The sequence below is a fragment of the Neovison vison genome, chromosome 5 (genome assembly GCF_020171115.1).
Source record: "Neovison vison isolate M4711 chromosome 5, ASM_NN_V1, whole genome shotgun sequence".
Lineage (NCBI taxonomy): Eukaryota > Metazoa > Chordata > Mammalia > Carnivora > Mustelidae > Neogale > Neogale vison.
The window spans coordinates 152,710,346-152,726,751 of record NC_058095.1 but is presented as its reverse complement, the minus strand read 5'-3'; the positions used below and the strand labels follow the sequence as shown (position 1 = coordinate 152,726,751).

Sequence of the window (16,406 nt, the reverse complement as noted above, 5' to 3'; positions counted from 1 at the left end):
CTGATCTTAGAGGGAAAAAATTGAACTTTTCACTGTTGAGTATGATGTTAACTGTGGGCTTCTCATATGTGGCCTTTATTATGCTAAGGTTTGTTCCCTCTATGCCCAGTTTGTTGAAGGTTTTTATTATAAATGGACATTGACTTTTGTTTAATGGTTTCTCTGTGTCTATTGAGGTGATCATGATTTTTATTTTTTACTTTGTTAATGTGGATATCTTGTAGACTAATTTGTGGATGTTGAACCATCCTTGCATTTCTGAAATAAATCACACTTGATTATGGTGTGTGATCCTTTTATTGTATTGTTGAATTCAGTTTGTTAGTATTTTGTTGAGGATTTTTGCAACTGTGGTCATCAGGGACATTGGTCTATAATGTGTGTGTGTGTGTGTGTGTGTGTGTCCCCTTGTCTTGCTATCAGGGTAATGCTGGCTACATAAAATGGGTTTGGGAGCATTTCCTCCTCTTTAAGTTTTTGGAAGAATTTGAGAAGGACATATTACATCTTTGAATGTTTGATAGAATTCACCAATGAATCCATCTAGTCCTGGACTCTTATTTTTGGAGAGTGTTTTGATTACTGACTCAATCTCCTTCATTGTATTCGTTCAGATTTTCTATTTCTTTAGGAGTCAGTCTTGGTAGGTTGTTTCTAGGAATTTATTTCTTTAAGGCTGTCTGGGTTGTTGGTGCATAATTGTTCATAGTATATTATAAACCATTGTATTTTATGATATCAGGTATAATAAAATAGTTTTATTGAATAAAGTATTCTAGCCTGACATGTGTCCTTTTCCTCAGTCTCTTCCCGTTTCTCCCAGAGGTTGCTTGGATCTGATTCCATAACTCTATTCTAAAGCAGTTTTTGTTTTTTTTTTTTCTTTCTGGTCTTAGATTTGTAGTTCCATTGTCCTGATTTTTATTTCCCTTAAGTCCTAGAACTGGAACTTTCGTAGGATGCTCCTTAAGGTCCTTCACAATCTAGCCCCCATGTGGTGTACCAACTTAATTACTTATAGTAGGAGAATGGCAGTTCCCAAAAAGATGTCTCCATCCTAACTGCTGGAACCCATGAATGTTACCTTATCTGGAAACAGAATTTTTGCAGATGTAATTAAGGATCTTGATCAGGATGGATGCTAAGTCCTGTGTCCAAGAGACAGAAGAGTGCTCCATTTTTTAAACAGAGGCAGAGATTGGATGTAGTCAGAAGCCAGGGAACACTTGTATTCTCTAGAAGCATAAAGAGGCAAGGAAAGATTTTCCCTTAGAGCCTTTGGAGGCAGTGTAGCCACTTCACTACCTTGGTTTTGGACTTCTGGCCTCCAGAACTGTGAAACAATAAGTTTCTGTTGCTTTAGGTCACCAGGTTTTTGGTAATTTGTTACAACAGCCCTGGGAAACAAATACAGACTTGATAACTTAATGTGGAGTGCTGCTGTAACAAATAGCTAAAAAATATAGAAGTAGCTGGTAAGTCAAGCAAAAGCTGGAAGAGGTTTGAGAAATTTGTTTAAAAGTTTGGATTGCCTTAAGGAAACTGTGACAGAAATAGGGACATTAAAGGTGGTTTTGCTAAGGACATAGAGGAAAGCAGGGAGCATGGTCGGGATGAAGCTTTTGTCATAGAAAATACTTAATGTGCTTATGAGTAGGATGTTGGTAGAAATAAGAACATTAAAGGTGCCGCTAGTAAGAGTTTGGAAGGAAATGAGGGACCTGTTTATTGGAAACAAAGATGATCCTTATTTTATAGTGGCAGAAAACTGGCTGAATTGGACTCTATAGGTGTGCGGAGAACAGAACTTGTAAGTGATGAACTTGGGTAGTTAAGGAGATTCCAAGCAAAGCATTAGAAGTGTCTCTTGGTTTCTCCTTGTTGATAGTAAAATGTACGAGGAAGGAGAAGCTAAAGAAGGAGCTCTTTTATTCCCCCCCCCCCCAAAGAAGGAGCTCTTAAGGAAAAAGGAAGGCAGCACTTGGTAACTTGGGAGCTTCTCCACCTGTCCAGATTGCAAAGATTGTTGAAATGAGGAAACTCAGTGTTGGGAATGCATGCTCTGGAAAGAAGACCACATATCTGGCTGGACAGTCTTTTTCTGTTTCGGTTAGGCATCTGACTCCTAGATCAACTCAACCATCTCAGCAGAAGTCAGGAATAGAGGAGAGTTATGCAAGAAGGTTCTGTGGAAGGTGTTTCTGTGATGGCATGACCCTGGTGAGACCTACAGAAGACCCATAAGGATTTTGATTATGTTGCATCAGCAGAAACATGGCCAGCTCATACCCCAAAAGAGACAGAGTCAAGATGAAATGAGACAAGGCTGTCAGACCTTCACATTTCCAAAGGCAAGAGATTGGCCGATATACTACTCAGTTGCAAACATGTACTATCCTTCAAGAAAAAGGAATAATGAGACTGACGGCAGAGCCATGGCAGTCAGCAGAGTGAGTAGAGCACTAAGCCCCTGAGGGTTCTGCTCAGGGCTTGAAACCCATAATATAATTTGTCTTGCTGTATTTCGAACTTGTATGGGACTGGTAACTCCTTTATTCTAATTTCTCCGTTTTGGAATCGAAATGTCTATCTTTGGAATTTGCATTTCTGATCTCAACACAGCATTTTGAAAGCAGTCAGCTTGTTTTCTAGTTCACAGGTCCACATATGGAGAAGAATTTTGCCCCAGGCTGGAGCTTGCTCAGCATCTCACTCACACCAGGTTTAATTGATTTACACGAGATTTGAGACTTCTGGTGATATTTACATGTACTTTTGGCTTAGAAACGATGCTCTAAGGGGTTGAGATTACTTTGGGGGTTGTTGAGATATAGGACATATGCGTTTTCTATGTAGGATGATGTGGATTCCGGGGAGCCCAGGGTGGACTATAGTGGCGTGAATGGTGCCCCCCCCCAAAAAGATACTTGAGATGCTTACTTTTGGAACTTGTGTTAACTCTGACACCAGAAATTTAGACTTTGGTCTTCTAGAACTATGAGAATAAATTTCTCTTGTTTTAAGCCACTATGTTTGTAGTAATTTGATATAGTAACCCCAGGGAGGCAATGTATTACTCTACAATCTTTTCTTCATTGATAACTTATTAATGGACCTACCATATTACTTTCTCTTTGGCTTATCCTATCCCCTGATAAAACTAATGTCTTCTGGTATATTTGCATAACATTTGATCAGTATTTCTATAATAATTCTTACTGCAAGTTATATATGCTCATCTCTGCTGCTAAAATGTGAGCTTCAAGGGATAAAATTATTACTTATATTTATTTTGCCAAGGTACAGTGCACAAACATGAGTACTCAGAAAGTATTACTAATAAGTATTTGCTTGGTAGAAGCAACAAAAGTATTTTTCTGTCTTTAAAAAAGTTTTATTTGAGGGGGGGACAAGATGGCGGGGTACTAGGAAGAGGCGTCTTTTCAGCTGGTACCCCAAAGTGAGCTGATTACCTACCAAAGAACTCCGATCACCCATGAAATCAGCCTGAGATCAGAATTAGACACGTCTGGATCTCTACAGGGGCAGAAGACACCAGTGAGCAGGTAAAGCGGAATGGGAACGGCGGACTGATATCGGAAGATAAACAAAAGGGGGAGAGAGCCACCAGAGGCCACCGGTGGGAGAGTCACACCCCGATACGAGCGAGAGCGCCCTGCGTCTGGGGACCAGCATTAACTTGGAGACTGGTTGAAAGCACTCCAAAAGAGCAAAGGATCGCGGGGGGAGATTGTGGGAATCGGGGCGGCTAGGGACAGGGGCTTAAGTCCCCGGTCCCAGACGGCCTCCCCGGCGCAGAGGCAGAGAGAGTGCGGCGGAGAAACCGCTCCTGGTCCCTAAGTCGCCAGCGCGCCCCAGAGCGCGGGGGTTCCGGCTCCTGTGAGGGGATGGGAGCCGCGCCGGTCTGCAGAACGCGCGCTCGCCCTACCACAAAGCCTGAGATGCGCGCGCACGTCCCGCCAGCTCTCCTGGGTTTCTAAGGCCCGGGGGCGCTTCTTGACCCGCGCCATTGTTTCAAAGCCTAAGCCGCGGGTGCCCGCGAAACTCTTCCCCGGACAGAGGCGCGCAAAAGCCCAGCCTGCGGCTTACGGACCAGCGCCCCGTTCTCAGTGCCCCAGACGCGCGCCCGACCCACAGCCGCCTCTGAAAAGAGGTGCGCGCAAGCCGGGCACTCCCAGCCCGGGCCGGCGGCAAAATCTCAGTGTGCGATCGCTGCTTGGAACCTCTCTGGCGGTCAGGAGCTCCCAGACAGCCGCCACTGCCTTGGCTTAAAAGATCCTGCGCCCCCAGGGTCTTTAACTTGGAACCTGCACTGCCAGCGTCCAAGGGGGAATTTATTCAGCTTCTGCACCCAGACTGAGGCTTCTCTCTGAGACGGAGATCAGGAAGTGTTCCAGGGTGCACCTTGACTGCACCACAGTTGATACATCCAGCTACATCTGTTCAGTCTTCTCCCACCAAAATGACTAGGAGGAGGAATGCCCAACAGAAGAAAAATACAGAGGATGGACCTTCCGCAACAGAGCTAACGGCTATCAACATAGACAATATGTCGGAAAGAGAATTCAGGCTAACAATTATCCAGGCAATAGCTAGGTTGGAGAAAGCCATGGATGACCAAACAGAATTGATTAGGGCCGAACTGAAAGCGACCAGACAGGATGTTCACAATGTTAGGGCGGAGCTTAAAGCTACCAGGGAGGAGGTCCACAATGCTCTCAATGAGTTCCAATCCAATCTAAACTCTCTCAAAGCTAGGGTAACTGAGACAGAAGATAGAATTAGTGATCTGGAAGACAAACAGAGAGAAAGGATCAGGAGGAAGCCTGGAACAAACAGCTTAGATCCCACAAAAGCAGAATCAGGGAAATAAATGATGCCATGAAGCGTTCCAATGTCAGAATTATTGGAATTCCTGAAGGGGAGGAGAAAGAAAGAAGTCTAGAAGATATCGTGGAACAAGTCCTTCATGAAAATTTTCCGAATCTCGCGAATGAAACCAGCGTTCATGTACTAGAGGCTGAACGGTCTCCACCCAAGATTATACACTCCAAAAAAACATCACGACACCTGATAGTCAAATTGAGAAATTATAATTGTAGGTATAATCTCCTGAAAGCCGCCAGGGCAAAGAGGCTCCTTACTTACAGAGGGAAGCCCATCAGAATAACGTCAGACCTGTCCACAGAGACCTGGCAAGCCAGAAGAGGCTGGCAAGATATATTCAGGGCACTAAATGAGAAGAACATGCAGCCAAGAATACTTTATCCAGCAAGACTGACATTCATAATGGATGGAGAGATAAAGAGTTTCCAAGACCGGCAAGGCTTAAAAGACTATGCAACCACCAAGCCGATACTGCAGGAAATATTAAGGGGGGTTCTATAAAAGAGGAAAAATCCCAAGAATAGCATTGAACAGAAATATAGAGACAGTCTACAGAAAGAAAGACTTCAAAGGTAACTCGATGTCAATAAAAACGTATCTATCAATAATCACTCTCAATGTGAATGGCCTAGATGCACCCATAAAACGGCACAGGGTTGCAGATTGGATAAAACGACAGGACCCATCCATATGCTGTCTACAAGAGACCCATTTTGAACCTAAAGATACACGCAGACTGAAAGTGAAGGGGTGGAGAAGCATCTTTCATGCCAATGGGACTCAAAAGAAGGCTGGGGTAGCGATTCTCATATCAGATAAATTAGACTTCAAACTAAAGACCGTAGTCAGAGATACAGAAGGACACTACATAATCCTTAAAGGGACTATCCACCAAGATGATCTAACAATTGTAAATATCTATGCTCCCAATATGGGAGCAGCCAATTACTTAAGAAAACTGTTAATCAAGATAAAGAGTCATATTGATATGAATACACTAATCGTAGGAGATCTTAACACGCCTCTTTCAGAATTAGACAGATCATTGAAGCAGAAAATCAATAAAGAAACAAGAGCATTGAATGACACATTGGACCAGATGGACCTCATAGATATATACAGAACATTCCACCCTAAAACAGCAGAATACTCATTCTTCTCAAGTGCACACTGAACCTTCTCCAGAATAGACCACATACTGGGTCACAAATCAGGACTCAGTCGATACCAAAAGACTGAGATGATTCCCTGCATATTCTCAGATCACAATGCTTTGAAACTGGAGCTCAATCACAAGGAAAAGTTCCGAAGGAACTCAAACACCTGGAAGCTAAAGACCACCTTGCTTAAGAATGCTTGGATCAACCAGGAGATCAAAGAAGAACTGAAACAATTCATGGAAACCAATGAGAATGAAGACACTTCGGTCCAAAACCTATGGGATACAGCAAAGGCGGTCCTAAGGGGAAAATACATAGCCATCCAAGCCTTGCTCAAAAAAATTGAAAAATCCAGAACACACCAGCTGTCTCTACACCTTAAAGAACTGGAGGATCAACAACAAATCAAACCAACTCCACACATAAGAAGGGAAATCATCAAGATTAGAGCTGAGATCAATGAGGGAGAAACCAGAGATACAGTAGAACGTATCAATGAAACTAGAAGCTGGTTTTTTGAAAGAATCAATAAGATCGATAAGCCACTGGCTACACTAATCCGAAAGAAAAGAGAGAAATCCCAATTCATAAAATTATGAATGAAAAGGGAGAGATCCTCGAAACAAACTGTGGGTTGCTGGGGGGAGGGGGGGTGGGAGAAGGGGGTAGGGTTATGGACATTGGGGAGGGTATGTGATTTTGGGTAAATTGGAAGGGGAGATGAACCATGAGAGACTATGGACTCTGAAAAACAATCTGAGGGGTTTGAAGTGGCGGGAGGGTGGGAGGTTGGGGTACCAGGTGGTGGGTATTATAGAGGGCACGGCTTGCATGGAGTACTGGGTGTGGTGAAAAAATAATGAATACTGTTTTTCTGAAAATAAATAAATTGGAAAAAAAATAAAATAAATTTCAGCATTTAAAAAAAAAAAAAAGAAAGAAAAGGGAGAGATCACAACTAACGCCAAGGAAGTAGAAACAATCATCAGAAGTTATTACGAACAGTTATATGCCAATAAGGTTAGCAACCTAGATGAAATGGATGCATTCCTGGAAAAATATAAACTACCAAAATTGAACCAGGAAGAAATCGACAACCTGAATAGACCGATATCTAATAACGAGATTGAAGCAGTGATCAAAAACCTCCCAAAAAACAAGAGCCCAGGACCTGACGGATTCCCTGGGGAATTCTACCAAACCTTCAAAGAAGAAATAACACCTATTCTCCTGAAGCTGTTTCAAAAAATTGAAGCAGAAGGAAAACTTCCAGACTCTTTCTATGAAGCCAGCATTACCCTGATCCCCAAACCAGGCAAGGACCCTACCAAAAAGGAGAGTTTCAGACCAATATCACTGATGAATATGGATGCTAAGATTCTCAACAAGATCCTAGCCAACAGGATCCAACAGCACATTAAAAAGATTATCCACCATGATCAGGTGGGATTCATCCCTGGGCTACAAGGATGGTTCAACATTCGCAAATCAATCAATGTGATACAGCAAATTAATATGAGAAGAGAGAAGAACCACATGGTCCTCTCAATTGATGCAGAAAAAGCATTTGACAAAATCCAACATCCGTTCCTGATTAAAACGCTTCAAAGTATAGGGATAGAGGGAACATTCCTGAACCTCATCAAATCTATCTATGAAAGACCCACAGCAAATATCATCCTCAATGGGAAAAAGCCTGCAGCCTTCCCATTGAGATCAGGAACAAGACAAGGATGCCCACTTTCACCACTCTTGTTCAACATAGTATTAGAAGTCCTAGCAACAGCAATCAGACAACAGAGAGAAATAAAAGGTATCCAAATTGGTAATGAAGAAGTCAAACTCTCTCTCTTCGCAGATGACATGATTCTTTATATGGAAAACCCAAAAGACTCCACCCCCAAACTACTAGAACTCATACAGCAATTCAGCAGCGTGGCAGGATACAAAGTCAATGTACAGAAATCAGTGGCTTTCTTATACACTAACAATGAAAATACAGAAAGGGAAATTAGAGAATCGATTCCATTTACTATAGCACCAAGAACCATAAGATACCTGGGAATAAACCTAACTAAAGAAGTAAAGGGTCTATACTTGAGGAACTATAGAACACTCATGAAAGAAATTGAAGAAGACACAAAAAGATGGAAGACCATTCCATGCTCTTGGATCGGAAGAATAAACATTGTTAAAATGTCTATACTGCCTAGAGCAATCTATACTTTTAATGCCATTCCGATCAAAATTCCACTGGCATTCTTCAAAGAGGTGGAGCAAATAATCCTAAAATTTGTATGGAATCAGAAGAGACCCCGAATCGCTAAGGAAATGTTGAAAAACAAAAATAAAGCTGGCGGCATCACCTTACCTGATTTCAAGCTTTATTACAAAGCTGTGATCACCAAGACAGCATGGTACTGGCATAAAAACAGACACAGAGTCCAGTGGAACAGAGTAGAGAGCCCTGATGTGGACCCTCAACTCTATGGTCAATTAATCTTCGACAAAACAGGAAAAAATATACAGTGGAAAAAAGACAGTCTCTTCAATAAATGGTGCTGGGAAAACTGGACAGCTATATGTAGAAGAATGAAACTCGACCATTCTCTTACACCGTACACAAAGATCAACTCAAAATGGATAAAAGACTTCAACGTGAGACAGGAATCTATCAGAATCTTAGAGGAGAACATAGGCAGTAATCTCTTTGATACCAGCCACAGCAACTTCTTTCAAGATACGTCTCCAAAGGCAAAGGAAACAAAAGCGAAAATAAACTTCTGGGACTTCATCAAAATCAAAAGCTTCTGCACAGCAAAGGAAACAGTCAAAAAAACAAAGAGGCAACCCACGGAATGGGAGAAGATATTTGCAAATGACAGTACAGACAAAAGGTTGATATCCAGGATCTATAATGAACTCCTCAAACTCAACCCACACGAAACAGACAAACACATCAAAAAATGGGCAGAAGATATGAACAGACACTTCTCCAATCAAGAAATACAAATGGCTATCAGACACATGAAAAAATGCTCATCATCATTAGCCCTCAGGGAGATTCAAATTAAAACCACATTGAGATATCACCTTACACCAGTTAGAATGGCCAACATTAACAAAACAGGAAACAACATGTGTTGGAGAGGATGTGGAGAAAGGGGAACCCTCTTACACTGTTGGTGGGAATGCAAGTTGGTGCAGCCTCTTTGGAGAACAGTGTGGAGATTCCTCAAGAAATTAAAAATAGAGCTTCCCTACGACCCTGCAATTGCACTCCTGGGTATTTACCCCAAAGATACAGATGTCGTGAAAAGAAGGGCTATATGTACCCCAATGTTTATAGCAGCGATGGCCACAGTCGCCAAACTATGGAAAGAACCAAGATGCCCTTCAACGGATGAATGGATAAGGAAGATGTGGTCCATATACACTATGGAGTATTATGCCTCCATCAGAAAGGATGAATATCCAACTTTTGTAGCAACATGGACGGGACTGGAAGAGATTATGCTGAGTGAAATAAGTCAAGCAGAGAGAGTCAATTATCATATGGTTTCACTTATTTGTGGAGCATAACCAATAGCATGGAGGACAAGGGGCGTTAGAGAGGAGTAGGGAATTTGGGTAAATTGGAAGGGGAGGTGAACCATGAGAGACTATGGACTCTGAAAAACAGTCTGAGGGGTTTGAAGTGGCGGGGGGGTGGGAGGTTGGGGTTCCAGGTGGTGGGTATTATAGAGGGCGTGGCTTGCATGGAGCACTGGGTGTGGTGAAAAAATAATGAATACTGTTTTTCTGAAAATAAATAAATTGGAAAAAAAAAGTTTTATTTGAGAGAGAGAGACCACAAATGGGAGGGGCAGAAGGAGAGAGAGAGACTCTCGGGCAGACTTCCCACTGAGCACAGAGCCTGATGAGGGGCTCAGTCTCACAACCCTAAGATTATGACCTGAGTCAAAACAAGAGTCAGATGCTCAACTGACTGAGCCACCCAGGGGCCTCAAGAGCATCTTAGTCATACTTGTTTTCCCAAGGCTCAGTATAAAGGATGTAGGTGCCCAGTGATGTTGATTCAGTGGAAAGGACCTAATATTAGGAAGTGACTTCTTCAGACCACCATCACGATTCCCTCTGCAATATACCTGAAATGTGGAAACTGGTGTCCTGTTGGCATAATCCAGACAGAATGCTTAGTATTCCCTCATGCACTTACTGGTTCTGTTGTGAACAAATACAAATTGTCAGCAAGTCGTTTGTTACATAAACGAAAGCCTCTCCCACTACGACTTTTACCTAGCAATCTTGACTTTATCCTTTCGAACCAGATTTCTGATTTTTTGACAGAAGGCCCATAGGTCCTTTAACTGTTGCACTTCACATTCTGTTTTCTAGACTTCATTATTCTGCTCATGTTCCAGTTTTTAATGTTTCTTGTCATAAAAATTCTAGAAATGTCAAAGAGGTTGAAGGGAATAAGTGTGGAAAAGGAAGAATTGAGAGTATAGGGTAGATTAAAAGAGCTTGGGAGATAGAAACTTCAGAGAAGTGAAAGCTTTCTGTTTGCAGGGCTCCATTTTTTAAAGCATTCTTGGGAATTTCTGTATTTCCTCTCTTGGTCTCTGTCTTTCTATACATAGAATCTTTCAGTTCAGCCTAGAAATTTGAGTGTCTATTTTGAGCATGCCCCTATGATGGGCACTGTGTAGGGACCAAAGATGAAGGAGGTTATTTCCCCTACCTAAAGAAATTTCTAATTTAGTACTGTTTGCTAGGGATGATTATAGACTGATGGGACTAAATTTTTCTAACATGTAACTTGTACATCGAAACTGCATTTATTCCACTGGTGTTTCTCTTGATGAAAATATTTTTTGGAATTTTGCTTGTAGCTATTGACATGCTCTTTCAGACATATAAACCTATCCTCTATGCAAATCACTTTTTTCCTCTGGTAGAACTTTTTTGAGGAACATTGTTATTTGGAGCTAAATACTATATAAAACAAGTGAACAAATTGGAAATGCTCTTTTTTGGGTCTTTTTTACCTTTTTAAACTTTAGGTGAAGAACTGATTTAGATGATCTGTCAAGGATATTTTCTCTTTTAAAATTAGTGACTTACTGGCAAATTGCCCCTGAAAGTAAATTCTAGAAGAGTTCCAAAAGTGCTGAGAGTAGTGGTATATTGAGGGAATGAGTGTGCAGGAATATATTCTCAAGGTGAACACTTGGAAGGATCATACTTAAATGCATAAATTCTGGAATACTCAAGTTTTGCCTGTGGTTGCCTAGTATATGAGCCTGTCTGTAGTTGTAGTCAGTTAAGTATGAAGTGTTGCTCCCCACTTGGCTTAAGATTTGTACCATCCTTGGGCGCCTGGGTGGCTCAGTCGGTTAAGCCGCTGCCTTCGGCTCAGGTCATGATCTCGGGGTCCTGGGATCGAGTACCGCATCGGGCTCTCTGCTGAGCAGGGAGCCTGCTTCCTCCTCTCTCTCTCTCTGCCTGCCTCTCTGCCTACTTGTGATCTCTGTCTGTCAAATAAATAAATAAAATCTTTAAAAAAAAAAAAAAGATTTGTACCATCCTTGACCTTTACAGGTCACATCCTGTCTATCCCATCATTTCTTCTGCTTTTAGCTTCACCTCTTTTTTTAAATGCCATTGAGTTGGACACCATTAATAGCAAGAGTTGTTTATGCATTGCTTTCAGTTCCTGTGCCTGTCATGTTTATGTGGATAAACCAGTTTTTCTCCCTTCCTTTCCCCCTTTAGTGACCAGACTCACAAGAATTACCTTGCATGTGTCTTGGATGTCCTCATATCTACCATTTTTTATTAAGCATTATTTAAATTTACCAAGACTAGAAAGATAGGATGGACTAAATTAAATTTACCAGGACTAGAAAGATAGGACTAGAAAGATACAGATAAATCTGTACCATCTGTTTGGCTGTTTCCTTTCTAGTTTAAATAGTTGAATCTACTTGCCTTTGGGTGTCTTGCACTTGGTTTTGTACAGGACTATATTGCCTCTTACTTAATTCATTATTTCCAAAGGTTTTATTTTTTGTTTTTTCCCCATTATTTCCAAAGGTTTTAAATGGCTTTTTTCATTTTTTCTGACCTATGCCCTCTGGAAAAATCAAAGTGTCTGGGCTTCAAGGCCAAAGACCTAATCTGATAAACCAGCTTCCTATTAATTTTTTCATTAAAGTATTTTCTGTTTTAAATAATAAATATTGCCTACATGAATAAGCATCTAAATAAAAATAATAGATACTATTATTTTTTTGAGAGAGTGTATGTGAGAGTGAGGGGAGGTGGGGCAGAGGGACAGGGAGAGAGAAAAATCCCAAGCAGGCTCCATCACACCCAGCGCAGAGACTGCTGTGCGGCTCGATCCCAAGACCCTGAGATCATGACCTAGCCAAAATCAGGAGTCCAATGTCTGAACAACTGAGCCATCCACCAAGGCACCCCAATAATAATTATTTTTTAAAAGTGTTTATACAACCAATTTTTGTTTGTGAAACAGAGGCAGTGTGGGGTTTTTGTTTTTACCTTTATGTAACATTCCCTTCATTACTGTTAAATTATACTTCTCGATAACTTGCGATGATATGGAGCTAGAGAGTATAATGCTAAGTGAGATAAGTCAGAGAAAAACAAATACCGTATGATTTCACTCATGTGGAATTCAAGAAACAAAAAAAATGAGCAAAGGGAAAAAGACACAAACCAAGCAACAGACTCTTAGCTGTTGAGAACAAACTGGTGGTTAGCAGAGGGAAGATGGGGGGGGCGGGGTGAAGTAGGTGATGGGGATGGAGGACACTTAACTGTGATGAGCACTGGATGTTGTATGGAAGTGTTGAATACACCTGAAACTAAGAGAACACTGTATGTTAGCTATACTGGAACTAAAACAAAACCTTAAAAAATTATACTTCTAAGTGGTATTTCACTTGGAGAAATAAATTATCCATTTTTTAATTATAGCTAAAAATGGGGAAAAGCCAGAAGTAATTTCTCATGCAATCTTTTCCAGTCACTAGTATATGCTTGTAAGCTGAGAATGGTAGCTCACGTCAGAATCATCAGTTTGTTCGCTTTCTGCATTATAGTAAATGGAAATCAGTCACTTTAATTTTTGGAGGGTTTTGTTTTAGCCATAAGTTATAATTTGGTTCTCATTTCATTTTTAATTTCCGTCCATTAACTGATTGCTTTTATTTTAATAGTGAATTTATGGCAGAAGAAAGTAATGAAAAATTTTGGCTGTTTTTGGAAACTGTACAAGAATTAGCAGTTTATAAGCAAACAGGTAGGTGATGTGCATATTATAAGTTTAAAAATTTGTATCTATGTGTATACATTATGTATTTATTGTTTTTAATGTTAAGGGTGAAGTGTAAATGCTTAATTGGGTTAGTAGATCTGAATATTAAATTTGAAAATATGCTTTAATGGAAATTATTCTAAGCATCCATTTCCAAAAAATAAAGGTTTAGTACTTTATTGTAAAAACTCTCACATAATTTGCAGTGTTTGCAGATTGCATTACATCAAAAGGAACTAGAGATTGTTGACTTGTGGCTTTCTTTTTACCTAGACTAATTTGAAATAGTATTAATTTTGCATCTAGTAGTGTTGTTATTTTTTTTTCCCCCAAATTACTTTGAAAGAGGTTTTTTAATACTTGCCTTTAACAAGTCAGGTAACCTATGTGTTTTCATTTTACTATCTAGAAGATGCAGTTAGTCTTTCCTACTTTTTAAATATATACAAATATATATTACTACATATCTGTATATATGCTTATACCTTTAGAATGAGCAAGTGTTTATTAATGTGTTTCTGAGAGAGGATCAGTAGATTAAAGACACTGAAATGAGGTTTCAGCAGCAGAGGGTAAAAGGTTAATTATTAATTATTGTTAAAAAAGGTTATTTTTCTGTCTCTATGGAGAATAGAATATTAACATGGAGTTCCTCAAGATGGATTTCTTTAGGCTTGTAGACATGGGGAGAGCTTCTTACTATGAAGATTAAATAGTTTAGAGACAACTTACTGTGGTGATTAGTTTGATTTTGTTCTTGAATATCAGTGTTAAGAGAAACAACAGTTTTGCTTATTTTAAGTGTTCATTTACTGGACTCCCATTTGGCTCAAGTGGCCTCAAAGTTCAGAAATTTTAGGATTTCATGAGATGGATTAAAAAAAATAGAGCAGGCATGCCTTTCATGATATTTTAAACTGAAATATTTACAAAACCAAGCAATTTGCTCTTTTAGAAAACTTTTCCTGAAAAGCGTCCTTATTATCATTATTTGAGTCACAAGAGACACTGTGCACTGCTCCAGATGCCGGGAATACAAAGGGGAATAAATGTGATCTGTGCTCCCCGGCCTCACAATACTGTGAAGGGGACAGTGGACAAGGCAGCTCTGCTCCGAGGTGGTTAGAGCTTCAGGGGCCCTGATGACAAGGAAGCGCCTGGGAAAGGGCACCTAGTCAGTACTTGAGAGAGAACAGGACGGCCTCCCTAGTAGTGGTGAGGTTGGAGCTCAGTCTGGACGACAGCAGCCAGCGGTGGCAGCCAGGGAGAGGGAAGGGGCAGGAGCAGAAGAGAGCGCAGTGGGCTCTGTGGGGGAATTTGGACCACTTCGAAGTGGACTGGCAAATCGATGGAGAACTATTATTGGTTGGTTTTGTATTTGTCCTGATAATTTCAGTTTTGATATTTGAGGTAAAAACAGGCTAGGTTAATGTGGAAAGTTTTCACAGTTGAGAAATCCACCAAGTTTTGTGGCCCTCACCTAAAACCCTAAATGTAGCTTTCCCAAATGTTTGTCTCGGTACATACCTTCTAGTGTTATTCATTCAGTGCTATTCTCGAAAATTAGTGTTAGAGATTTTGAACTCTTTAGTTACTTAGATGCATCCATATATTTTCCCTAAATGAAATGACATGCCTGGACAATCTGGTGGCAGATGATCATTAATAAGTTGGAAGATAAGCTTAGGAACACCTAAGCTCTACTTCAAGCATGTGATAAGGAAGTGTGTATTTCAGGGTTGAACCTAAAAGAAACCCTATTAAAGAAGAATTACCAACACTGAAAATAGAATTCCATTAGAATTACTTATCATGGCAAGGGTCAAAAGCGTATGCTGCTTCATCACTGTTGCTGTTAGGTGTAGGAGAGGATTCTGTATGTGAGGAGTTAAATATGTCAGCAGCTGTCAGATTTACTGAATTTACTTTAAGATACTATCCGAGAAGAAACATTTTAAATCCTCAGTTACTTATAGTTTTTTAGGTTGTTGAATTTCCATGAAACCCTGTAAATAGTCTTTCCTGAAGAATAATTCTGATGATCTACTTGCCTAAAAAAGTTGTAAATATTGAAGATTTAACTTTTTGAATTCAGGTGCTAGTTTCATACCATTTCATGAGAATATTTTATGTGTTAGCAAATTAAGACCTTTTAAACATTGAATTGTCTGGTTTTTCAACCATTTTACATGGTTCTGCCACAGAGTTATGTATTTCTTGGTGCTTCAAGATTTAAGCGGCATATTAGCTAACCTGTGAGTCTTGTGTGGTGAGTTAGAAATGTCAGCCAAGGTTTACCTAATTCCAGAGTCCCTGTTTGTTTTTACTACCCCATGTGTTCCACATCAAAACTAATTTCCAAAATCCTTGAAGATTTTAACGGTTTTTACACAAGTAAAGTTGCTTTTGTATTTTATTGGGAAGATTTTTGGAAAATGTTATGACATTTCTAACTCAGTTACGTGTAACTTGAGAACCAGATTTGGATAGAAGGACGATTTCAGTTTGGATATGTCACATTTGAAATGCTTGTCAAATATCCAAGTGAAGATATCCCATAAGCTGATACATGTGTGGGGGATTTCGGTGGTTAAAAATCTAGGCTAAGGGGTAGGATTTGGGAGTTATCAGCACTAAGAGGGTAATTGAAGTTATAGGGAGGAGGTATAGAAGGAGAGGAAAACAGGTCCCAATGGCAGAACCCTGAAGAACACCAATGTTTAAGAACTAACCAGAAGAAGAATGCACAATAGAGACTTAGGAGGAGCACTCACAGAGGCGGGTGCAAACCTGGAAAGTGTGATGTCATGAAAGCTGGGGAAGATTGAGTGCTAAGTTGATGGATGTTATCACATACTATAGACAGATCAAATAATGTGAATATTAAGGTTTTAACAACAGAAGCATTATTAGTGATTTAGCTAGCAGTTTCACTGGTATAGTTATCAAAACTATGGTAGGTTGAGGCGTAAGTCGAGGTTGGAAGTGGAGAA

General features: G+C 40.2%; 1 protein-coding gene across 2 annotated transcripts in view; it reads left to right on the top strand.

Annotated features, from left to right (window-relative positions):
* UGGT2 (UDP-glucose glycoprotein glucosyltransferase 2) overlaps positions 1–16,406 on the top strand; it is a 197,357-nt gene that overhangs the window by 19,859 nt on the left and 161,092 nt on the right. For both annotated transcript variants that reach the window (XM_044249974.1, XM_044249975.1), the window contains exon 2: positions 13,316–13,398. In XM_044249974.1, the coding sequence (XP_044105909.1) occupies positions 13,316–13,398 (83 nt within the window). The remainder of the gene's footprint in view (positions 1–13,315; positions 13,399–16,406) is intronic.